General features: G+C 47.8%; 1 protein-coding gene across 2 annotated transcripts; it reads right to left on the reverse strand.

Moving 5' to 3' along the window:
* Positions 1–8,427: 8,427 nt before the first annotated feature.
* DRD2 (dopamine receptor D2) lies at positions 8,428–22,243 on the reverse strand. Of its 2 annotated transcripts, XM_006026660.1 has the most exons (7): positions 21,962–22,243; positions 13,906–14,015; positions 13,308–13,444; positions 12,248–12,438; positions 10,741–10,827; positions 9,354–9,693; positions 8,428–8,621 (listed from the first exon to the last, which is right to left on the reverse strand). In XM_006026660.1, exons 1-7 carry the CDS (start codon positions 22,241–22,243, stop codon positions 8,428–8,430), a joined length of 1,341 nt encoding a protein of 446 aa, XP_006026722.1. The 2 variants fall into 2 exon arrangements, with proteins under 2 accessions (XP_006026722.1, XP_006026723.1); XM_006026661.1 differs by lacking the exon at positions 10,741–10,827.
* Between the last annotated feature and the right edge of the window lie 4,511 nt (positions 22,244–26,754).

The raw sequence follows: 26,754 nt of genomic DNA on the forward strand, positions 1-26,754 counted from the left end.
ATACTTCATATACCCCTGAGCCAGGAATTGCAGCACATTGATGGGATTGTGTGCAGAGAGATGTCCGTAGCAAACTTGCTGTTGTTTTCAAGGGGACGTAGATGGGACTGTTAGGCATATGAAATATGGGTGGATTTGTGTCCTGTTCTAGCTTTAATCCTGTTCATTTGAACTGTCTATTGTCACAAGAGGGGGGATGATTTGACTCCCCTGAGCCCCGCCGGTCTGTCCTATTTACATTCGCACTTCCTAAAGGCCGTGGTCTCTCTCGCGATGTGCATGTCCAGTGCCTGGCACAGTGGCAGCCCCGATTTCCCCTGGGGTCTCTAGCTGCTGCTGCAATCATAATTAATAGTTTAATCCAAACCAGATCATCTCTCCCTGCTTCTTATCTGTAAGCTCTCTAGTGCTGGAAAAAAATGAATCCCGTTTTTTGCACTAAGAGCCACTTTAGGGAGCTAACTGTCTAAGCTTGACAGCTGTTGTGTCATCTGTTAATATTTCCTGCTCCATCCTTTCAGACAGATTAAAAGCCGCTACCCAGATTTCAAATCGACCTGATTATGGCTTGTATCTCTCACTGAGACTCTCATCTAGCTTTGATATATCAGCTCTGTTGGACAAAATGGCTTTGCAGCAGTAGTGAGGAAGCACCAGGGAGATTAAAGGTCCCTGCCTTTGTTTCTATTCTCCTTAAAGAGGTTTGTGCTCTTCTGAATGTCAAATGGAGAGATGAAGAGTGTTAATGGTCCATGTGGCTGGTGTGAACATGATAGTTATCACTGCTCTGTAGAGGGATGCAGTTTATCTTCCAAGGACAGATCACTAAGCCTGAGTGGATGAATACATTTAATTAAACTAAAATGTTAATTTGTTAACTCCTGCATGTGCATAGGTTTCTTTTCCTGGAGGTTGGGACAGGTTTTGTGTGCACGCAGAGGAAATATCCTTGAGATATTTTGCATGTGAACCAACTCCGAGGTGGCCAAAGGTGTGGTATTACTTTCATGCCCTCCAAGCTGGGCTGAGACTCAAACGCAACTTGCCCAATTAATCCTTGTATAAATATTGAATGCTCCAGCAGGTGGCTGGGAAGAAGAGATGCTCTGTGTGTGTTACCTGCATGCACCATCCTAAGCACCAGACTGTGAGCAAGAGCTTGGCCGAGTTTCAAACTTAAGCACAAAGTTACTGAGCAGGAGAAGAGAGATGAAATTACCATTGGGTTGGGATGGTGGCAGGAGTGCTGAGACCAAGTCCCAGCATCCAAGCTTTCCAAAGGAGAGTGATATATTGCAGTGGGTTCAGAGAAGATCTGCGAGAAGCCTTCAGGATCCAGGAAACAGGCACTTACTTCAGTGAAAAACTTTAAAGAGCTTCAGATTATTAAGGGCAGGTTGACGTAATCCCCGTCTCCCAGGGACGAGCACATCGAATGCATTTGCTGAGGGATGTTTTCTGATTAATACGACTGTGTTGTCAATGCATATTGCCCCTGAAAATGCCTAATATAGAGGGAATGCAAAAATCTAGACCTCCTGGTTCAGAGATGATACCTTTTATTAGACCAACTGAGAAATTGCAACAAAAATTTTTTTTTTGCATGCATTGGGGCTCTCACACCTTTCATCAGGCTCAGGGAAAGTTAAAGATGGTAAAAAGTCCCCATATGTAGGAAATCAATTTCATTTTTGCACAGAGGAAGCAGAAGCTGGAAATCTGTCCATGAGAGTCCATAATACAGAGGGATTTTTTTTAATGTTTTCACTGAGAAATTGAAATCCCCCAGATTTTTGAAGGAAAACATTGAGTCATACAGACTTGTTTTCTTTTAAATAAATACATTTCCAGAAACAACAATTCCTGACCAGTTCCAACGCGTGGCTCAGAGTGGGGAGGCTGCAGGATTGGGCTTTTTTCCTGGTAGGAGACTGAGAGCAGAATGAGATTCACTGGCTGGAAGCTGACCTTGCAAGGAGGCGCAGTCAGAGCCGGGTCCTCGGGGGCTCGGCCCCAGGAGGGCTCTTCCAGCATGAGAGAGGTTACAGCAATGAGGAGCAATGGATGGAGGCAGCCTCTGGGCTCTACATCCCACTCCTATGGCTTCCCACTTGTTCCTCCTCTTCCTCCCAACTCTCCTGCCACCCGAGTGCTTGCTCTGTGACATCACATTGAGTCACATTGTGACATCACAAATAGGCCATTACACCCTCCAGGGTGGGGGCTGAAGGAAACAGAAGTGCTGATGTTACGCCAAGACACCTCACAACACAAATGAAGGGGGAGAAATATAAAACCCTCAAAGCTCAAGAGTTGTCTTAAGTTTGAGAGTTTCCTGGCGTTTTCCATGAGTGGGGTGGTAGTTTAACTGGCAGCTGCTTGCTCCACAACATCCAGCCCCGGAGACAATTCCCAGTTGCAGGAACGGATCCAGCGGCACAGAGCGAATGTAAGTGGGGAGCAACCCCCTGTGATTCTGCATGCTACGGCTCTGTTTTGAGGAGCAGCTTGGCATGGTGCTAAGCAAGTCCCAGCTGTGCCAACCAAATGCCTTGAGCTGCCTTGAGCAGAGCTTACATGAAGTGAGCGTACAACGGAGAGGGACAGCATGTTGATACTGCTGTGCGTCTTCCCTTCAGGTGTACTTAAGAGCATGGTGAAGTCCGTAATTAAGTCTTCGGGGCATGTTCAACTCTAAAAAATCCCAGTGCTAAAAATACTGTATTTAGCATGAAAATTGTCAGTAATGCTAGAGCTCCCTGACAGCTTGTATGGATTTTCTCCGCACAAAGAAAAATTATTAGTTCGTGGGTGCTGCTAATTGTTTGCTGTTGCAAGCCCGCGCTTGGAAGGATGCTGTGGGAGCAGGTTGGCTCTGGTGGATAACTTGAAGGTTAACTCCCCACTTTCTGCCTCAGAAAACCAAGCTGACAGCTGTGGATCAATGCCCTTGGCATGCTCAGTCACTGTCTGCACAACTAGACAGTGTCAACAAGGAGCCAGGAAAGTACCTGAAAGCTTGCAAAGAACAATTTTTACAACTATTTAGTTGGTCTAATAAAGGATATCACATTTATCCAAAGAACCTTGTCTGCCTGTGAGGAGCAGGTGTTTGACACCAGCGTCCATGCTGCTGTTGCTGTTTTCTTCAGGCAACTGCTTTCTCCTCACTCTGCCCTTGGTCCCCTACCCTAGCTCCTTTTTTAGAGGCTGAAGGGCTTAAAGAAGCATTAGGACATCCCTTAGCTCATTATCAAGGTATCTGGACACCTCTCTGCGGTAACTATCTGTCTGCACGCTCTTATCCCACAATGCTGAAACTGCAGATGCTAAATAAAATCCCACAATAAGTGGAATATGTAGCTCTCATTGAAAGAGTCTGAAAAAAGGAGTGGGCCTAAGATGGATGGGACCTAGTGTGTAAACCTCTTAGGGCAGGGACTGTCTTTATTATCTAGCATCCAGCACAGTGGGGGTCTGAGACATGATGGGGGTCCTCGAGCACTGCACGAACCAGTCATACTGATAGACAGCAAGGGCACAAAGTGTGTCAGCAATAGCCAGAGATGCTGCAATAAGCACATCATCACGGCAGCAGATGAACCAGTCAATGTGCAGTTGATGTGTAACAGCCGGAGGTGATTACACACTGACCACGTAGCATTTACAAATGGTCATGAAACTGTACACTCCTGAGCCCTTTACATGGAGCTACGTTTTCCCCAGGTAGAGATAGAGAAAGAGGGGTTTTTAAGTCACTGAAGTAACTGCCACGTGATTTAATCAGCTGGTTGGAGCGATTGCAATTAGCTTGCCCTTTTAATCAGAAGGAATAAAAGATATCGCAATTGCAATGGAAGCCAGTGGGCAGGCTGAAGAGCCATCCATGCAGGCAGGGTCCACCTGCCTCTAGATAATAAGAGACATATCCTGCTACTGCACACGGCTACAATGAACTGCTAACGGAGGGAGGAAGGCAGGGCAGGGAGTTCTCATTCAACAGGACCTCAACTTCACTCATTAAGAAGGAGCCATAAATAGGGACCCTAACAAGGATGACAGCAGTTCTTTCTGGCTGGACTTCACCTCTAAGTCCTGCTTGTCTCTCAGCAAGGAAGAAATCAGATCTTCTAATTAGCAAAAAGTACGAAAATCTTATAACCTTCTCTGCTGCCAGCATGCATGCCTTTCCATGGGTTGCTACACAAGCAGCACGTTCTGGAAGGGATAGAAAAGTGAATCTGAGTCCAGCCACAGGAGCCAGATACTCATCCTGATCCTCTTGCTATGGAGTCAGGCAAGTTGTTCCTCTACTGGATGCGGCAGTCCCTCCAAGTGCCCACAATGGATGAGACGAGGGTATTGGTATATTTGACTGATATATACGGCTCCCGTTCTGCACTTAATACTATCCGAACGGGCAGAATAATACTTTCTGACACACAAATCAACCTGTCTGTCAAAAGGGTTTTCAGTACAATATCACGGTGGGAAAGAGCTATATTTTGCCATGTTCATAGGTGGGAATTTGGTGTGAGAACAGAGAGCAGAGAAGCTTCCCCGAGGCAGGTGGACTGCCATTGGCCTTGCCACCCACAAAACCTCAGTAATGAGACTAGATGCGGGGCACCTGTGTCATGGCTGTTCTGCAAGGCAATTTAGAAGCCCAGGTGTTGGGAATGAGGAGGGGAAAGGGCATGGGGATGAACGGGAGAGCTGCTTTTTCCCTGGTGAACAGGGGTACATATTCTGGGAGGTGATGCCCTTGTCTAAGGCAGCAGTTCCTAACCTCGGGTCACAACCCAAATGAGGGTCATGGGGGCAATGCCAGGGGTGCTGCACACAAATGACGAGCTGCTCCGTGTGCTGGGAGCTCCCCGGGCTGCTGCTGTCACTGCACTGCGCTCCCAGCAGTAGGTTGTGGCAAAAAAAGGGTGGGAACCACTGGTTTAGGAGGTAATTCTTGAGAGAGGAAAGCAGATGTCAATGCCTGAGAGGGACTATTTAGTCTGCAGAAGAGAAGACCAAGGGGGATTGAATAGCAGCCTTCAACTCCCTGCCGGGGACTGCAAAGAGGATAGAGCTGGGCTGTTCTCAGTGGGGGCAGACGACAGGACAGGGAGCAATGGGCTCAAGCTGTAGCAAGGGAGGTTTAAGTTGGATATTAGGAAAAACTTTCTCATAAGGAGGGTAGGAAAACACTGGAACAATTTACCCAGAGAGGTGGTGGGCTCTCCAACCTTGGAGGTGTTGAAGGCCTGGCTCAACAAAGCTTTGGCTGGGATGCTGTAGTTGGGGCTGGTCCTGCTTGGAGCAGGGGGTTGGACTAGATGTGACCTCCTGAGCTCCCTTCCCACCCTCATTTTCTGTGATTCTATGATTACAACAGCTCTCTGCTTCACGGGGGAATTAATATTTCAGACGAGTCAAATGACTGTTTGGGTCTGGATTTAGAATTAAATGTTCATCTAGGGCAGTTTCTATCCAGGGCCTCAGTCCCCATCCATCCTGAGATAATACCATACAAGACGCGAAACTGCAGCACGCAATCTCAGTTCTTGCTTTGAGGATTCACTTAATGCTTGGGCCTTGTGCTGGTCCTTTGCCCAGGGGCAGATGTCATCCACGGAGATAACCAACCGTGATATTGCATCCTGCATTACAAGGAACTCTGTGCACATTGCTTTCTGTTTGTTTTGAATCAATCCGTGGTTGATTTTCCCATTAACTTCCCTCTGTAATGGTTAATATTGTTGAAAAATTGGACAACAGGGGGTTTTTTATTAACACAAAATGCATTGACTTTCATTGTTTTGAAATTCTTAATGAAGTCTGGACCAATTCCTATCGCAGAATGAACTCAGCTGGCTCAAGCTGGAACCATTCAGGGGAGAAAAGAAGAGATAATTTCCTTCTCGCTCTGAGCCCTGCTCCCGAGATCTCTCAAGTTAGTGTTTCCAATTTCCTGATCAAAAAAGGATTTGATGGTTTCCTGTGCTTTTGTGAGAAGGGATGTTTTTCCTCTTACGCATAATCCTGCTAATGTCACTATAGCAAACCTCTCCTAATTGCTGCGTATTGTAGTGTCAACACTAAGGAAACATTGGCCACATCCTGTCACCTCCTCTTCCATTGCAACATTTCACGCAGGTAGCATCAAGTAACACCTAGTGTTCCCATGACGGACCCATGCGTCAGCTGTGACCTGAATCAATCTTCAAGACCCCTTTTTTTCCCTCCCCACATTCTGCCGTGAGCTGGAGATGCTTTTAGATGGCTGGAGAGGTGACTTTTTCCATTGAAAGCTGCAGCTATGGACAGACCTGGAAACATCATGTTGAAATATGCATCTAAACTTATATTGTGGCCATCTACAGCTCCGGTTATCAACCTTATCGCTAGAAGAGCCCTTTCCATCCGGCTAGGACCTCCCCTTCCATTAGCAACATGGTTGAGAGAGACACTACACACTCGTCATCTCCTTTTGTGACACATGATTGTCTGATTTGCAGGGTAACTTATTGCACATGTTGCATGTGTTAGTCGCATAGAGGGAAATGCATAGAGAACCAGAGGGCAGGTCATTGCCAAGAGCCATCAGTAGGCAATGGCTTTGTCTTTCCGCTCCTCTGTTTAAAAAGAAAACGGGTGATCTTCCCAAACCTTTGCACAGAGAAGAAAAGAGCTTGTTATCCTCAGAGTGCATTTCATACCTTTAAAAACAGCAGATGACTGTAATGCATCTAGCCTGCAGTCATTCAGACTATCCGGACCCTGAATTTAAACTACAGCCAGGCCCGTTTCCATGTCATTTTATTCATTTTGCTGTATTTTATTTACAGAGATATTACAAAATATATTGTGAACTGGGTACAACTGGTAATTACAGCATGGATTTGGCAGCCTGGTTTCGGCTTGGTGAGATGTTGTTGGTGACGGCTTCTCAATTGTTTAAACCATGAAGCACAGAGATTAGGGGCAAGGGGTGCTGGAAACATTCAAACAGGAAAAAACCCTCTTTTCCCAGACTGTCCTAGAGTCCAACATGTCTAGCTGCAGATCTTCTCCGAACCTTGCCCTTTGCTCTCCCCAGAACACCAGGAGTCAGACTGCAAAGCCCCTTTGTGAACAGATACTTTCAAGACTCGTTCCCTCCAAGTCACTGGGATGGATCATGAGATAAATTGCTGCTCAGCACGAGTGAGTGGCTTGCAGTCTTGCTTGCTCGTTTTTATAACCATGTGGTGAAAGACTATCATCGTTAATAGAGATGGTTAGATGCCATCATAAAATGTCTGCAACTTAAAACCTCAGGGAGGGCATTGCTTTCACTCTTCCCCCAGAGCCCTAGGGAAGTGGGGAGGCAGGACTGCCCATGAGTAACAGCTGCTCTTCCTGCCTTCCCTGTTTTTTTCTTCAAAGCAAAGCAAAGAGAGGGGGAAAACCCCACCTGTGCTATACAGGAGCAGCATACAGCCTTGCTGTCTCGCTCTGTTGACTTCACACCAGGGATGCACCACTGTTGCTCCTCACTCCATTTTGCACAATAACCTGCAACGAGACAGGAGATGGAAACGCTGGTGAGCAGGACTTGCTGCCAGGCTGGGTAATGAGCGGTGATGAGCGGTACCCTTGAATCAGCATGTGTACCATGCAAGACAAGGTAACGTTTCTTTAGTTTTCTCCCTATTTATTTTTTGGCTTGGGCTTCGGTTCATCCTATTTATTCATATTTACATGGGCGGTACGGTGTCGCACGTGACTCACACGGCCCTTCTTCTTGGCACCCGTTTTCCTGTGGACCCATAGGACTGTAGGAATCAGATCTGTAGGTGACAAACCTTCTTAGCCCACTTGGGGCCTTGCTAAGTCTTTGTCTGAAGGCCTCAGCAGTTTGATACTGAACAGGTCAGCTGGAGGTGAAGGCAAAGCTATTGCATGTAGTTCCCGTGAGCTCCAGCCGTCTGGCTCCTATTGCAAAGCGAGAAAGATGGCGGCGTCTTTGGTGAGAGTTGTATCAGTGACGTTAACACATGAGCAACTGGCAGCCGTGACTGCTCACCACCTGCCGTTGGCTCTGCTAATGTCAGTAATTAATGCACTCGAGGTCAGTTGGCCACAGGCAGGTATCAAATGAGCGTGTCTTTGTTTTTGCTTCTGCTTCTTTGAACACAGTGTGAGGGTAGCTCTTGAAAAGTGCCCTTTGGAGTGACCTCTCAGAGTCCAAAGGTCACCTGGGGACGGAGAGATCCTCCCACTCGAAGCCTCTCATTACATCCCAGCTGCATGGATATGGCACTGTCTTAACACTGTGGGCTCCCAGCCCTGTACAAAAACACTCGGCCTCCTTGTGACTCCCTGCTTGCCTGGCGTGCATGGGCGCGTGCATGCGTGGTATAGGTTTTTCTTCTCAGGCTGAGTGTAGTCTTAGCAATGGAGGATCTTCATGAAGGCTTTCCGGAACTCGATGTTGAAGGTGGTGTAAATAATCGGGTTGACCGCGCTGTTGACGTACCCGAGCCAGGTGAAGGCGCTGTACATGGCCGGGGGGATGTTGCAATTGCAGTGTATGTTCAGGATGTGGGTGATGAAGAAGGGGAGCCAGCATATGATGAAAACACCTAGAAAAGAGGAAAAGGATAAGTCTGAGTGTCACCAGCTTTCTTCTGTGGCCCTGGGAGGTTTGGGGGTCAAAGAGGGCAGGTTCCTCAAGGACTACATTTCTGTCTGTGCCTCTTCCAGAGCTGTACCACTTGGGATTTCTCAGTGGATGCAGACTGATTTGCTCAAGAGGGATTATGCGAACAGAGAACCTGTTAACTTCTTACTGGACTTCCCCACCATTTGGGATGCAGCCCATAGAGATGGAGTCCCTCCCCGGCCATTGGCATTCAGCAGCCTGGATGTGCCAGTGTTGAGAAACTCCCTGAGTTTGAGGAGGGTGTAGTCTAGGGAAGGGAAAGCTTCTTGGCTGGGGGTGAGGTGGGCTTTCCTCCTGGCTTTTTCATTGCACAGATATTTCTTATGATTTATCAGTAAGGACCTACTTAAGATGCAGCAAAACAATGGGTTTTTTGCAAAGCCGATTTTGCAGGCGTTTCCCAGTGGTCCCACCCCTCACTGCTGATTGACAGAGGGCATCTTCACTCAGTCTATGTCACTACTACTTCCTTTGACCCACCCTTTGCTGCTTATTGGCGGAGGGCGCCTTCACTCAGGCTCCGTCACCACCCCTTGTTTTCATTGATTTTATAGGAAATCATGGCCAATGCCGGACATTCCCATTAGAAGACCAGGCCAGGGCAGCCAATGACCATTCACAGAAGACAAAGGGAGGCAAACCAAAGTCTTACCGAGCACTATAGCTAACATTTGGGTGGCTTTCTTCTCCTTCTGTTGAGAGAGTTTCCTCCTGCTCATGGTTTTGAGGGAGGTCCTAGTCTTGCCGTTGGGCATGGACTGAATCTCAAAGACTTTGGCTGTCTTTGGGTTGTCTTTGGCATGCCCGTTCTTCTCTGCTTTCACGGGGCTGTTCAAGGGGGACTGCAGGGTGGAATTAACACACTGGTTGGAAGTGGCTGGCACGACGAGTTGGTGGTTACTTGGAGGTGCTAGCTTGTGTTTGGTTTTCTCGGGGGGGCTGGTACTGGACACCATCTCCATCTCCATCTCTTCCACGTGATTCACTGCCTCCTGGACAAGGATCAAATATCCCAAGATAAAAGAAGGTAAATGCACCATTGGGCAAAAGAGTAATAGAGAAGTGTCTGAAGGGAGTAGGGTTAGCCCTGTGGAGAAATCACCCCCCAGTCTGCCTCACTGCTATAAGCAGACAGCCCAACCCTCTCTGCTCCGTTTACCACTGAGCTGACATAGCTGGGTGGAAAAATTTCAGAGGGATTTTCTTTGTCCTGAGAGTTCCCACCAAATGACCAGGTTACATCACCTGGTCATGCTGACATCTTTTAAGAGCATCAGTCAGCATCCGGTGGGCCTGCTCCTGGGTTGGGACTTAGCAATGAGGTCACAAAAAGTTACAAAAAGGCGTCATCCCATCTTGGAGGGAGGAGACATTTTTGGGATGCTGGAACAAGCAAAAGGCCTTCAAAGCTCCTTTAGTCTCTGGATGAACATGTGGGTAACTCGTCTGAAATTTAGCCAGTCATTAGGATTAAGTGAACTAGATGTATATCAAAAGGTCCCCAACAAGCCCATTCTGTTTTGCTCAAGGCACTGTTTTTCTAATACTCTTCTATCTTGTACTCCTTCCCATTCTCCCTCTCTCGGATGAATAAAAGCTAGCTGATACAGCACTCCTAGCTGTGAATGCTGGTACTGGATTGAGAGCCAAGATTTTTTTCCCTTAAATATCCATAGGAAATATCCATTTTCAACAGGCTTTTCCCCCCCAGTTTTTCATAGAAAAAACAAAAGAAAAGAAATGAAAACTACCTACAACAGAAAGTCTGAAGGCTCAAGAAGGAACCCCCTCTCCTCAAGTTAATGGGGTTTGAGTCCAGCTTTTCAAAGCCCTGCAATCCCCAATCTTTTGGTTGTCTCTGGGAAAATGCAAGTGCATCCTTTAAGTCTGGCCAATGCATGGGAATTCCCTTTGTTAACAGAGAAATTTCCTTTCTCAGAACTGAGGAAAATAATCCATCTCCACTTGCTGTGTCCCCTGCAAACGCAAAGGGAGAAAGGGATGGCACCGAAGGGTTGACATTCCTCTGTGACACTTACCACTTTCTGCTTATTAACTGGGAAGCTCCCATTGGACTTGACAATGACTGTGCAGAGCTTCACATCTTCTGGATGAGTGCATTTGTCCTAAGGGGGCAAGCATCGGCACACGGGTTACGCAAGCAGAGGGCGGCTGGCAAGGGGGTTGTGACAACTTAAACACAGAGCACTGAGCAGGCATGGCCAAGTTTGCTTCAGTGGAAAGGAGGCTGGAAAATTCCTCTGGGGAATGAATGATGGAAGCCAAAGGAGCCAGGAGGACATGTTAATGACCTGGCAGATCCTCAGGCTATTCCTGTCTCTTTGCCTTCACACAACCTTGTTTGCCTAGAACCTGGCTTTTGGGGGAGGTAGCGAGAGAAAATTTGGAGAAGGGGCTGCAAGAGTACGTGGGTCTTTTCTCACTTCGTGCCAGAATGGAAATTGGTGGCTAGTGGCGTCACCACCCTCTGCTCATACAGGTGCTTCAGTAGCCAACATCAGCCTCAGACATGGACAAGTCATGCAGTCTGCATGACAAGTGTGTGTGCAGTGCGTGAGCCAGGTCCTCACATGCATCTGTCTGTGCCTGAAAGCATCGCAGCAGTTTCCTTGCTTATGAGCCTCAAGGAGATTGCTAGCTATGGACATCCACGCAGGCTGGGACAGGCCTTCTCTGTGGATACTACAGGGTTGTGAGCAGTCCCTCGATGCTCATTACAGCTTTAAGTGTCACAGAGCAAGCCAGCCTCTCCCCAAGACATCAGCTATTACCACGGGCATGCTCGGACTTTGTTTTGGTGGGAGAGAAAGGAAGGAGTCTGCTAGGTAGGTCCTCATTTTTAAATAGAGGCAAGAATCAAAGGGTTTGGAGGTCCCTGAAATCCTTTGGTTGAAATTTTAAAAGCAGTGTGTGTGTGGGGTGGGGATGGGTTAGCCTTGCGGTTTAAGGCTAGGCTGCATGTGCTGCTATGGAGGGCTCGACCTCTGGGGACGAAGAAAGCATTTAATAGATTTCATAGGCATTAGGGCTGGAAGGGACCTCGCGAGATCATCGGGTCCAGCCCCCTGCCCAAAGGGCAGGAAGTCAGCTGGGGTCAGATCACCCCAGCGAGATAAGCATCCAAGCATTTCTTAAAGGTATCCAGAATAGGTGCTTGCACCTATTTCCAATAGCTGGGTGCAGCTCCTGCGTCCCCATGAACCGGAGCTGTGGGGAGGGACTGATTCAGAAAGCACCACAGACCCCAGTCCCTCAGTCAACCTCTTAACCCCAACTCAAAGACTTTGGAGGGAAAGCAGACTCAGCACTTGCCATGGCAGGCAGTCTCTGAAGTCAGGGGAAACCTGGGACCGCTAAACTCAGCCAGGGCTCCCAACTAGGCCAAGACACCACCTCCACCTCCACAATCCCGCACTGTGCTCGCACCAAAAAGCGTCGCTTTGGGAGGCGGGGGCACTCTGGGGAGAGTGGGAGTAGGAAGGGGGAGAGGATGGAGATGGGGTGGGCTGAGATGGGTCTGGTTACCTTCAGCGGGGCCTGCGTGTCAGAGTCCGGGCCAAGAGTGCTGCGCTTGGTGTTGACGCGCTTCCGGCGCTTCCGGAGTACTATGTAAATCTGCACGTACACCAGCAGGGTGACAATGAAGGGGACGTAGAAGGAGACGATAGAGGAATACACAACAAAGGCGGGATTGGCAATGATACACTCATTCTTGTCTGGAAGACACAAGAGATTGCAGGAGCATTGTCCCAGCTGTTAGGAGCTATGACCACCATTTCTCTCTGTCTCTCTCTCTCTTGCTGAAGTCTCCAGCACCTCCACACTGCCGCTCTCTCGTCTCCCCTCTGAGCCAGGGCTGGGATTCGCTTAAGGAATCACGTACCCAACTCCCCTGTAAGTCAGTCAGGGCATCTAGTTTCATCAGGGTCCTTTCAAAGTCACAGCCCAAGTGCTCTAATAAGAGATTTTAGAGCCCATTAGAGGGGCTTGCATGCTTGCATTAGAGCCCAAGCAGTTGCATTAAAGCTGCCCAGCAGTTGTCACTGGAGGGGAAAGGGCTGTCATGCAGGTGCTTCTCCTGTAGAAACTGGACTGAAACCAGTTTATAAAGTGGGTCTGTGGTCACTTGTAACTGGCTGGATCTCAATTCAGAACCACGAGCTACATGTGAGTGAATGGCTGGCTCAGCCTCATGCCGTTGGCTGTCCAGTCTCCCTAACAAATCAGCCACTGAAATTTCTCTTCCCTGCTGTGCCAATTAAGTTATCTAGTCATTAGTAAAGTGCTCACTGTTATTATGCCTTTAAGGTATTTTCTTTGGGTGTTGGGGCTGGTTCATGCCAGGACAGTAAACCAACATGAGGGACATTGGTCTGGAGAAGGGAGAGATGGAGTTAATTCAGGGCCAGGGGACCAGCAGAGGTGTGCATGGGCTGGCACAGGGGTAGGGCAGCCAGAACAAGAGGAAGGGGGCACACTCACTAAAACTCCCAGCCCTATCGAGACAAGCCCCTCTAGGGACTCAGAAGGCCATAGGAGCGTGCAACATGGAGGAGAGCTAGCTGCAAGGGGGTATTCTGCTCACCGGTGTTGTTGAGTCCAAACAGAAGTGGGCAGGAGATGGCAAACGACAGGACCCAGACCACAGCAATCATGACGGTCACTCTGCGCTTGGAGCTGTAGCGGGTGTTGTAGAGCATTGGCATTGCCACTGCCGTGTACCTGTGACGGAGAGACAGACCTAGCGTGTCATGACCCTGGCAGGGCTGGGCCCTTCTGGGACCCTGCCTCAATCAGGGCCAGATTTGACTTTACGAGTCTCCTGGCGGTCACTAGCACTCTGGTCATGGCATGACTTTATTTTGGAGCACGTGAAGGTGCGGTTTCCAGCACCTTTTCCTGCAGGACAGAGGGCCAGGCAACAGCCCAGGTCACCTCCGGTGGATTACTGCTGCCCCCGGGGCCTCTGCCCCATCATTTCCACACATGAGCACTGCACAAGTGGGCTCTCTTTGGGCTGGGTACATCAACCTGCCCAGAGTTCATGAAGCTGGACCCCAGAACCTGAATTAGTTCCTTTAGGGCACACAGACATATGCCCTAATGTCATTTTGTGCTAGCCACATTGCCAACAGCCACGCCGAGCTGGACAGGAATTCCCCTCTGGCCCATGGAGATCTCACCTGTCGATGCTGATGGCACAGAGGTTGAGGATACTGGCAGTGCACATCATAACATCCAGGGTGACGAAGATATCACAGTGGATCCGGCTAAATCTCCACTCCCCGACCACCTAGCAAGAGAGGAAATTCAATGAAGGTGTTTGCTTAGGCAGCTGAGGTCCAAGAGCTCTGCGGCCCAACAGCGCCCTTACTGCAAAAAGGCCGTTGTTGGTTTTGAAGGGTTACTCCGGGCCAGGTTAAATGAGAGCACAATTTTGTCCACAGGATTCAAAGATTGAAGCTTGCCTATACTCCTCTGAGTCTATGCAGGGCGAGCATCTCCCAGGGCTTTGACCTGCCCACCCTAAAAATCCCAGTGCTGAAGCTTCCTCCAGGACACTGTGCTATAGGTCTGGTTCTTCTTAGGCTGTTTCCCCTGAGATATAGCCTGATTCTATCTTTCCTAATTCCACCTTAATTCATGATCTTCACAACCCACGCGACAGACACAACCTAGGACCAAATTTAACCACAATATCAGAAAATACAGCTTCCCTTAAAGTCAATGTGAGTTATGCAGTTGCTTAACTCAGCCCAAAGGCATTACTGAAAAAAACCCCAAACCCTGCATCATAAACAGCCTTAAACTGCGGTGGCAATTCTAGCAAATTGTAAATGTTTTCCGTAAGGATCTTTTTGCAATTATGTGCAGCACAGTGCAGTAATGGGCATAGATAGCACAATGCAGTCCTACTGTTTCTTCATTAAAAAAAAGACATAACCCCCATATTACTCTGTCATGAATGAAGATGGTTTTAAATTCAAAGAGAGAGTTCTTTGACATACATTACTTTTCATGGTTAAGATAGAGAGCTAATTATAATATTTCCAGTTTTCAGTAGTTTTCCCCCACCCCTCCTTTTCTTTTCTTAAGACTAAAACCAGAGTTTGGTAATTAAGTCAAATGGTGAGTAGTAGAAGTACTGTATGCAGCAGTATTTGCAGAAAAAAAAAGCTATATATTCCTTAAATATAAATAACTAAGATTCATACTGAATTTGAAATGAGAATGAATAAGAAATCTATTCTTCACAGTTCTTTCTGCGCTCTAATACATAACCATCACCAGGAGGAGGAAGGGAGCGACTCCGTTAAAATCTGAATGAGAGAGGAATACTCAGTTATGGAAAAAAAAGCACTTAAAGGACAAAGTCACAAAAGTAAATTGGTTTGATTAGAACTTGCCCGGAGGCCAAGATTTGCCAGCCAGCTATGAACCAATGCTGCTGTCAGCTGTCTGCACTCAACTGAACAGACCGGAGTTTGTGGAGGACACCGAGGGGCTGAGTCCATGTTTCTCGCAGGCAACGTGCCGTGCTAAGCTCACCGGGGAGGGGACATGAAGGACCCAGCACTGCCACTTCTGTGAGGCATCGCCGTGGCTGGGGTGGATACATTGATGATCACGGCTGACCGGACCCGATCGGAAATTCTGTCCAAATTGTTCCTTTGCCTATGGGAAATGTTTCATTTTGACCGAATGCCATTTCTGGACAAGAAAAAGCTTCCCCTGGAATATTGCACAGAAGAGCCCAGAATTTCCTTCCCAGCTGCTATTGCATTGCCCAAAAGAGCACAATGACGATCCCATTTTGCAGAGCAGAAAGCCTTTGTGAAGGGGACCTTCAGCTCTTCTTATGGGCACGGAAAATCCTAGCTTCAAGCAGTGGAAGCTTCGTATACTCCAGAGCTGGAGCCATCTGCTCTGGCGGCGATGCTAAATTCTTCCGCTTTGTGTCCTTGGGTCTCATATGTTACTTGTAGACACTAGAGCCCAAGCTCCGTGAATTTGTGCGCTGTTCCTTGCACCCCACCCTGTGATGGGACAAGGACAACAGGACCCATTTCAGATAGTGCTGTTCTCACGACTGCGATACTAAGGATTGGGGGGTCTGCTTCTTGGCAGCTTTAAACTTGAACCTCATCAGTCTCCTTTATCTGTTGGGCCCAGACAATGCTAGATGGATGCATTTGTCCCCATCCAAACACCAGAAAACAACCCCAATCACTTTGACATCTAGGAAAATGATGGGAAGCTGCTAATGCCTCAGGCTGAAGTACCTGGCGCTAGGGCTAGAGGGAGGTTGTCATTGCATTAGCAGTAAATCACAGTTATAGTTCAATGCAGGCCTGAATTCAGGCTATTAATGAAGCAGGGAACGATGCATGAGCTCACTGAAGGAAAGGGATTTAAGCCTATCTTACATCGGCTTGGCTTTTCCAATCCAGAACAAGGATGGGAGAGAACGCAGGGCGGAGAGGACCGCTTCTTTTGAAAGTAGGTTGCTGTGAGCAAGGACCATGACTTAGTAGAGCATGAGCTAATCCTGAGGACGTTCACAACCACACCTGACATCTTCAAAGCACCAGGCAAACATTCATTTTCTCTGGCGATAATTAGTTATGTGGCCTCCTGACAGCCCATGTCACATCAGCGCTTTCTCTTGTTTGCTTGCTTTGTGCTGGTGCAGTCACCGGCAGATTGTGGCTTCTCTTTTTTCCTTTCCCCACCCCGCAATCCAGCACTTTATCTTTTTCTCACATCCATTCACTCTCCAGGTCTTTCTTTGGCCCTTTCTTTCAGCGGGCAATTCCTCCCGGTGCTCTGGAAGCTGGAATACGAGCCTCAGCCAAACAGCCTTCTCAAAGCATGGCTTGTTGTGCAAAGCTGAACCCTCAGGCCTTAATTAAATGTAGCAGGTGCCGTTGGGAGACTCTATGGCAGGGGTTACAGCCAAAGAGGTTTGGAAAGTTTCTCAGCAACTTCAGTTCTACTTCGCTGACCTGTGACGAAGCACAGAGCTCCTTCCCCCACTGCCTGGTGGGGAAGCCTGGCAGAGCATCAACTGCTGTTCCTACTCCCTTGACTAGCATGTCTGTCTTGCATGGCTGGAAATGATGGCATGGCTTCTGCAGACACTTATCTCCTCAATAAGCAAGTCATTTAGTCTTTGGAAGATGCTTCAGATCACAACCCAGCCCAGCATAGGTTTGTGCCATTAATTAACCCCCCAAATAGAGTTTTTGCTGGTGTGTTGTCAGATAGAGCATCCTTGGAGTGCGTGGAGCTGTGGCCCCAAGCAGAGTCCTGTCAAACAGCCCTAGGAGAAGCAAATTGCATTTCCACCCAAGATCTCTGTTGGCCCAAATAGCTCCGAGTGACAATGAAAAGCACTTCAGTGCCTCATACAGAAACAGATGCCAGTTTTTCCCACTGATTTGGGAAACCAGGCACAACTCTGACTCCAGGTGTTTATACGCTCCTAATCCCTATCATGCCTGGGCACCTCACAGTCTTTAATGAGTTATATACAGCACCAGGCTGCGATCTTGGGACATGCTATTATCTCCCTGTTACAAATGGGAAGTAGCCTGCCTTGCATATCCTTCCACTTTACCCTTCATTGCCATCAGAGTAAGACCTCAGGGTCAGGGTTCCAGATGGTCGGGCCCTGGTGCTCCCTGCAGCAACCTGACCTATTCAGATGCAAATCCTGAACCTGTTCAAAGGCAACAGGGTTGATCCTGTCAGCTGGGGAGGAGGAGGATTTAGACAGCGCTTTTCCAATGTCAGTGAGCTGTTAGCAAGCTCCCCACAATCCCTGCATGGCTCAGGATCCATGTGGATGGGCTCAGCATCACATGGTAGAGTTTAGAGCAGTCTTGCAATGCACACAGGCCAGAGATGATCCCTGGGATTTAATCACCCCTAGTTGGAAAACTTGAATCAGGGCTTGGACCTTAAGGCAAGGGTCTATCTTTCACTAACAGCTTGAACGGATGAATCCAAGCCTTGTGTGAGCTCCTCTGCCACCACCCCCCAACTCTAACCCCGTCTCTTCCCAACTAAAGCCATCTTCCCCTCTGACATGGGCAGGGGAGAGCCACTGCCATAGATCTAAGCTGCAATGATATTTAGATTGGAGGAGTGATTTCAAGTTAAACCAGGACCTGGAAGGTGCTGGCTTGGGACCCACTTGGAGGTTAGGGAATCCAGTGGGAAATTAAGAGGGCCAGGCTAAAACTGTTATTAGATTAAGTAGCCCAAAATCTCATTTGTGCTTCCTAGAACACAGTGCGTGCGTCTACACATTCATTAATGCACCGAAGTTACTGCACATTAAGTTCAGTACTTGGATAGCCAAGTACTAAATCAATGCACAATAACTTGTGCTACTGTGCAGTAGCACCTGTGCATGGGTTTTTAATGATGCTTACTGTGCAGTAGCCTAATATTACTGTGCAGTAGCATATTAGCACGGTTTTTGCCCAGCACGCTACTGCGCAGTGTTATTAAGCTACAGCACAGTTAATGCCTCGTGTAGACGCACCCAGTGAAAACTTCCTGTGCCCGTATAAATGCAATCAACTTCTTCATCAGCACTGATTCAGCCTGGTGGCAAGAGCTCCTACTGGCAAATTAATAGCAGACTGGCCTGGATGAAAACCAGGGGCACTCCTGGATCAGTGGGGAGCCCCTGGAAGTCGGGTCATCAGGAAGGGGCACGTCCCATGACCGGGCCTCTCCTGACTGCCACGACAGAGACACATTTAGGGAAGCAGAGTGAGAGTCTCAGAGGTCTGCGCAGGTTGTGGCTCCTGCTCACCCGCACAGGATGGGTGCAGCAGCTACCCTGTTGCGACGGTCATCGCTCCGGTTCACTCTGCATGGGCCTAATGGCAGCGTGGAGTCCATTCCCGATTCCTCCAGGCTGGCAGCTGCTGATGGAAAATGCTGCACGCTTTGCTGTGAGGACTGAGCTTGCCTGGGGAGATGAGCTGATGGACTGCGTGGCTCTAACTTGTATCGTTCTGATCAGATTCTCCCTGCACTGACTGTACAAGAACGAACCCTATAGCAAGATGATCTCTCCTTCTGGGCCGCAGCGTGAGCTGTGGGAGGTAAAATGCGAATCAGTCTTCATCCTGCTGATTGGGGCTTTTCGGTTTTCCTAATACACAGTCAGATATCTTGTTCTCTTTTCCCTCCTGTGATGCAATCAAAATGATTTCTGCAGTGAACTAGAATCCCTGCCTAGGAGGGCACGGGGGGCAGGATTATCATAGTATCACAATGCATTGCTATGCAGCATTTTCCCAAGCAGTTCTGAATGAGAAACGGCTCACGCTGAAGCTAATGTGGGTATTAAATCCCTCCATCAGTGACTCTGTAATTAGGTACTACATGTACCTGGGCACGTGGAGTCCCTGCGTGGTTAGGCAAAAACCCAAATTGTTGCTAAACTGATGATTTAAATTGATTGTTTTGGTGATAAAACAGTCTCACAAGCAAGTGTAGCCGACCCAGGATAACCGTCAGTAGTCAAATCCCTGAGCAACACCAGTCTGCTGCAGTGAAATGGCACTCAGCTGCCTGGCCAAGCAGACTCTTCTCCTTTCTTTGACCCCGTTCCTAATGGGACAGCGTATGGGAATGCCTCTCTTTGACTCCAGAGCTGGAGACTAGATTAAAGTCCAGTAACTCAGCAGTGAGTGAATTAAAATCAGGGTTCTTGCTGTGAAACAAGGATGAGAGAGAGGTCCCAGGGAAAGGCTTTTCATCTGCAGCATGAGCGTGTATCAGTGATTATTATTTATACCACAAAGTAATAACGAGACAGCTGTAGCTCCCTTGAGCCCAGTACTACAGAGCACTTAACTGCATGCTTCACATAAAGCATGTGGACAGCTTTGGTCACTTCAATGTCATTAATCATGTGCTTGACTTTAAACATATGCTTATGTGCTTGGCTGGGACCTCCTGCCTGGGTAGACGGCAATTTGACTTCTTCCTCGTACTTCTGCAAATGGAGAGCTGTAGGAAAACCCTCCAGGTTGTCTCCCATTGCAGGCACTTCTAAAAATATGCACTGGTGGGAATATCACTTATTTATTTGTTCTTTTTTTGAAGAAATCGTTGGGAAAATGTGTTGGGAAAATGTGTTTGATGAATATTTAGAGCTGAGATGGAGCCCAAGCACCAGCAGAGCAAACTTTTATTTTCCCTCTTGCTGGCACAGAAGGGGAGGCTTCCTAAGTATTTAGCACAGTAATGAGGGAGTAGAGGAAAAAACAGAAGTCCAGTCTCTGTGGCCCATTGCATACTTGGCCTCTCCCAGAGCAGACGCCCAGTAGAGGCCTACTAGGAGACTGATGTGGATGCCACCCGTTTTGTGTCCGGATTGAAGATCCTCCCAGCTTCCTTCACACAGGCTACCAGCCAGCATCAGAGGGAGCACCTGTAGATTCATAGATTCATAAATGTTAGGGTCAGAAGGGACCTCAACAGATCATCGAGTCTGACCCCCTGCATAGGCAGGAAAGACTAGCTTGTGGCCATTATTTCCTGTAACCCCCGGGGGCGCCTTGGTGAATAAAACCTCACCAATTCCCTTCTGTGCCCCCGTGATGAACTTAAAGTTTTTGGCAACCTGGATAAAACATCTCCAGTTGTGCTGCGCCCTAGGTGTTATGCATGAGATGTGTTCCTGCGGCATAGAAGACCCGCAGGAGGCCTAACTACAACTTACCTCACTTAAGTCAGTAAGTAGCACATAAAACTTGAGCTGGCTCTTGGACAAGGGATGAGCAGTACCCCATGTTAATTGTTCAGTAGCTTTTTTCCTGTTTCTGCCAGTCTCCAAAGAAAATGAATATCCTCCTCCCCTTTTCTCAATCTCTCACACACACATCAACATTTTTAATGCACCGAAGGACAGGAGGGACCTTGTTGTTTCTGTTATCCTGCACCTGATGCAATTTGCAATTTCTAGCTATTTACTGTTCCAAAACTCATTCGACATGAGCTAAACACTTGGCATTCATGGATTTTTCCATTCTCACAAAACACTTGTGCCATTCAAACCTGGCTCGACGCACGCTCTTTCCTACCGAAGTGACACTCAGACAGCAGTAATGCAACAAGTAGCTCTCTTGAGATTCTGCTTTTCTCATATATTGTGACACAGTGGCATAGCATTTGCATCTGATACATGCCATCACACCTTTTTCCTTCTGCTATGGGTCCTAAGAACTATACTAAATGAATGGTTGGTATTCTGTGGATTATTCATATAACACTGGGAAGTGGCTAAGGGCCCTGCCTGGGGCCAAGTATGCACTTCAAATATCGCTGTATCTTTTAAAATCGCATCAGGGCCTGTATCCCTCCTTAGTGGCTTCATCTTGGGGAACAGTTTTTAGAAGGGCTTGGAGCCAGGTTTCCAGGCTTTCAGCACTTGTGACTGGCCAGATTATTTCTAAAGGCTCTGCTCCTGTTTATCTAAATGATTGTCCACCTTTTCAAATGCGGTTGGTTTAGGCTGAGATTTCCCTCTCCCTCCCTTTCTCTCTCTCAAACCAAGATGAGCCCAACTCCACCAGCAGAAAAGAAATATATTTCTCTCCAAAGTGTGTGTGAATAATCAACATGCTGTGTGCACTGCTCATGTACTCGCGAGCATGAAATGAAGCGAGACCATTTCTGCTCCCTGCAGCAGTCCGTTCGCCAGTCTTTTCTATTGTGGGACAAGGGGCCATACTGGCAGGTGTCATCCATTATGGAAAAGGAGCCAATATTTTCACTGGCTGCTCTTGTTGGACTTTCTGGCTTCTTTGAAAATTGCCATTGGCCAAAATACCAGTTCCTTTCTCTGGTGAGTAAGGTTTAAGCATTCCCTTCTAATGGAGACAGTCCTATTGTAAGTTGACAATACTGCACTCAGGGCTGTGTATTTACCACTAAATTCACCAGATCCTAACACAGAAAGACCCCTAATTGCTAGAGCAAGGCAGCTCTTCAGAGTCTTACTGCCCTGCAAAGAAAGGATCCCTAATGAAACCCAGACTGGGAGAACTGGCAATAATTTTTTGGTGATACTAAAGCCTGTATTGTACTTTTCCTGCCAATGAATGTCAAAGCACTTTGCAAACTGATTCAGGAAAGCACCCGATTCAGACCAGATGTACAAGGCACGCTGGCTTTGCACAGGACATGCTACACACCCACGTCACCTACCTCCAGGTAGACCACCCAGGGCATCACCAGCGTTGCTACCAGTAGATCTGCCACGGCCAGGCTCACGATCAGGTAGTTGGTGGTGGTCTGAAGGGCTTTTTCTCTGGACACAGCCATGCACACCAGCACGTTGCCAAAGACAATGACGAAGATGAGGAGGGTGAGGAGCATGGCGTAGTAGTTGTAGTGAGGCTTCTGCTCTGTGTCGGACCCATTGAGAGGCTTGCTCCAGTTCCTGTTGCCAATCTCATTGTTGTACCAGGACAGGTTCAGGGGATCCATGAAGGTGAAAGGTGCCAGGTTCCAACTTCACCCTGCCACAAGGAAGAAGCCAAATGACAGTCAGGGACCCAGCATAAAACATCAGCCACGGGGAGTCTCAAGCTGCTATCCTGTAAACAAGGAGGCTTTGCACGGGTTATGGTATTCAATGCATTCAATGATCTTATGCTTAAGGTGCTCTGGGCTCAGGACTGGGGAGCTCCTGACTGCAAATCCGTCATGTGGACAAGTCACTCACTTTCTCTGTGCCTGTGTTATGGAGCTAACACCTTTCCTGTCTCAGAGGTATTGCGAGACTGAAGCCATTTACATACCAGGGGGGCTGGCATGCTACAATGATGGTGATCACCAGAGTGCATTGCTGGGCAGATCAGACCTGAGAGAAGGCAGGTGCTTTAGAGAATGGAGGTTCAATCTCATCGTAGTTAGCTGTCCTCAGTACAATTGCACATTTTGTACCAACCGAGAGTTTGCCCTCCCCTGCACGCCCCTGGGGAACAGCTACTACATCCTTGCTTTTCGGTGTATTAACAAGATGACTTCTGCTTTCCCATTGTCAAACAGCCCCTCTCCCCAGTGCAAACCCTTCTCCCAACCACAGCAGTGGTGTTGAGCTGACAGGATATATCCACTCCTTTCCACCCTTCCCTGACCTCCTGCTACCTCACGTGGACAAGGGGCCCAAAAAAAGGGTGGCAACTTCACATCAGGGTCTGCCCGTGTTTGTTTAGATGGCTTGGCAGCCGCAAGGAAATCCAGAAAATCTCTAATTACAAGACTGACATTTGCAAAGCGGCCGGGCAGCTGGCACGGCAGCAAGGAGGAGGCATTGGGCCCAGCTGGTGAGCCGGCCCAGCTGCAATCAGAGCAGCTCCTTGCGTGGCTAATGCATTAAGCTCTTATTATCCTGCCCAAGTCATTTTTCCTTTCATGCTTTTTTAGAGCATTTCCTCTGCCACGTGTTGGTTTTTCTTGCTCTTCATTAAAATGAACGAGCTAACAGTGAAAGTATAAACAGGCCACGGCTTTCTCTGCCTCTTGGCTTCAAATGATCATCTGCTGCAGCTGACCTGCCTACGGGAAGATCACAGCACAATCTCTGGCTCTGATATCATCCTGTGTGTCTTGATACAAGGATCTGTTCTTCCACTAGGCACTAGACAAGCTGGGGTCAGCTCCCCCAAGCTGAGTCAGGCTGGGGGACTGCATGAATGAGGGATCTTGGAAGATCCCTGCTGATGAGCAGTGACGTGATGGGCGACACTTTTCCTTTTCAGTTATTACTGCACCATCCTCATTCCACACTGAGTTAAAATCCATTAAAGAGCCTTCCATTCTGGGAGATACGAGAGCTATCCTGTGTGATACTCAATTGATAGCTTTGAACAGCGTCTGCGACGGCATTCTCCACCCCTTTCCAGCGGCACCGAGCTGTTGACACTTATTGGAATCTGGCTCAAAACTTGCCTTTGTTTTAAAATCTCTAATATCCCTTGTGTAGGCAAAGCCACAGACAGCATCAGTCCAGAAGAAAGAACAGATAAGCAAGGAGATTGATCTTAACGTGGAGAGCTGTACACCAGGGATCAAAACCCAAGTAGCAGCCAGGCTTTGACAAGCTCCTCGTTTCTAAAGAGAGTGTGTAATCCACCAAATGTCACTTCCAATGGGATTAGAACTCACTCCTACATTTGAGAGAAAACTCTGGCTGCCTGGTCCATCCCTCCCCCACACACCTGTACTGCTGTTTTCCAATTAACATCCTGCAGCCTGGGGGATTTTTCCTCCAGGTGAAGCCCATGTGAGAACTTTATGACGTGCAGACATTGCTAAGAGGTGCTTCAGGAAGCAGCGTGTCTTCAAGAAGTCAGCCCACCCCTGCGTTGCAGGGCATCTGATTTCTTTTCCAAATGAGATGGCTTCTGCTGTTCCACTTCAGGCCAACAATTGAGGCACTTGCTATAATGATGTTGCTGTCGAACCATCAGTGAAAGGGTTATTCACATGTTGTTTGTACCTTCGGGGGAGCTAGTAATTATTTTCAGTACCTGGTTTTTGTGGGGACACTAGCATTGATTATGATATCTGTTAAAACACAGGCCACAAGCGCCCAGCAATTTTAGGTGGCCAAAAAATTCATTGTCGCAGGTGCACAGAATGGGAAGTAATCAGAGATTAACTTGTTATGTGCTGGTTCTCCCCTTGCACCTGCTCTCAACTTAAATCATATTGAAAGCAGTAGACTGTTAACTCAGGTACACTCAAAAGCAAATGAGGTTTGGGATTCACCAGCCGGTGGGTTCTGCTTGTTTTATGGCAGTACTGACAAGCCCTGGCTGAGGTCAGGGTCCCATTGTGCTAGGTGCTGTAGACATACGAAGCAAGAAGCAGTCTCTCCTTCCAAAAGCAGATAGTCCAAATAGGTCAGACAGGATGAGAGAGTAGATAAACCATTATCCTTATGGTGGAGGTACGGCATGGATAAAAGATCACAGAGTTCAGCCCTGTGCCTTCTCCTTAGACCCATCTTTCCTATCCCCGGACATGCAGAGCCACCCAGCAGCACGGCCCACCCTTGTCTACATGAAGCATTTACATTTTGCTCAAACATAGTCATCGCATTCAGCGACGCAGCAGGATCATTGTGCTAGAAAGTTCTCAGTAACAATCAAACCGCCAAAGATTAATATTTGATATGGGTTAAGCTTGCGCTCTTCTTGTCAGCAGCCTCTGAGAAAAAATTCATTCTTTGATGCCCTTGGGAGTTCTGTCTTGAGAATGAGGTAATTGAAATTTAATGCTCATATTTATGAATTATGTGTACTGCCCTGGCTGCTGCAGTTTAATTGCCGTGTTCCTTCCCCTCCGCAGCCGGCTTACAGCTTCGCTGAGCTCTGGGGACACCTGTAAACAGCCAGGCAGGCAAACAGACTCGTGGAGAACCCAACAGATCAAAGGAGGGTTTCACGATGCAGATTTCACATGCCAGGCATGAAACATTCCAGCTTTTGTAAATCAGCTTTGAGACCACGAACACAATGCGATCAGAAATAACCACAAGGCACCGCTACAATGGAGGATGAGTCACACAACAGGGTTATGTGACAATGGACTTGTTAAGTGTGGCGTGTTCAAACATCTTGACCCTTTCTCCTGACTCAAAACTCATTCAAGGTTCAACAATATTTAGATTGGTTAACATGCATGTTTTGGGTGGCGTTTCTAAATTGATTTTGTAGTACCGTGGCTCAGATAAGTTGAGGATGACAGTGGAACCAAAGCTCTGAAACACTCGAGCCTCACCCATCATTAGTGACAGTAAAGAGTGATTGAGCTATTTGGTAGGACTGAAAGTCACAATGGGCTTAGACTCTTTGGTCACCGTGGGCTTAGACAAGGTCTAATGGCCACAAACTGCTGGAAGACCATTTTAGACTGGACATAAAGAAAAACTTCTTTGCCATCTGAGTCTGCAGAGTCTGGAACAGACTCCCTCCCCCCAGAAGTGGTGCAAGCACCTACTTCGGATACCTTTAAGAAATGCTTGGATGCTTATCTTGCTGGGGTGATCTGACTCCAGCTATCTTCCTGCCCCTTGGGACCTAATGATCTCACAAGTTTCCTTCAAGCCCTAATGTCTATGAAATCTATGAAATCTTTGATCTGGGACAGAAGTTCAATAAACCAATTCAACTTAAGCCAGTTAAGTCTGATACTACATCCATTCAGGTTTATCTTAAACTGGTTGTGGCCATTTTTTTGGAAAGTGGCTTATGTGCACTGAACTTCTGTTGTGTTGCAGATTTGAACCGATTTCCTGTCACTTACGCGGGTTTATGTGTAATTTCTGTCCCTAGCCTTTTGGGCTGCGAATTGTTTGTGGACAGACAGGAATGTTCTGAGAACGTATCGCGCCTGGTAAAGCATTGGTGAAACAGTTTGGATGAATAATCCTCCCTACCACCATGACAGGCAAAACATAGGAACCTAAACACGGAGTGAGAATGAATGATTGATTTTTCTAATCTGATATTGTTTGCAAATTTTTCACTCCCACTGTTTGCTAGCTGTTACTCATGTGGCGTGGCTGGTTGCTCTGGTCACATGGCAGTGTTTCTACTGCTTGGCTGATGGAAACATGCCAGTTAGAAGTGTTGACAACAACAACAACAACAGCAAAAAGCCTTTTCCGCTACCGTGCAGGAGGCCCTGCACAAACTCAGCTACCACAATAGTACGGGACCAAGAAATGCGTGTTTTAAAGGATCTGTGCATTTTAGCACACCTGTCCCATCCAGCTGATGACATCCTGAGACAGTGCCAGGCAATGTGGCCATGTTGTTTTTTCACACGGTGACAGCATCTTGCACAAAGACAGTGTCACTCTATAATTCCTCCCCTAGTTGAACTGCATTTGGGCTGGGATGCATCCTCCAAGACACCTTTACAGGACAGTGTATGAGCAGATGTGGAAAACAAGGAGAGGCAGCACCAACCCTGAAGGGCTGAAC

This window comes from Alligator sinensis, unplaced genomic scaffold (assembly GCF_000455745.1).
Source record: "Alligator sinensis unplaced genomic scaffold, ASM45574v1 scaffold1241_1, whole genome shotgun sequence".
Classification (NCBI taxonomy): domain Eukaryota; kingdom Metazoa; phylum Chordata; order Crocodylia; family Alligatoridae; genus Alligator; species Alligator sinensis.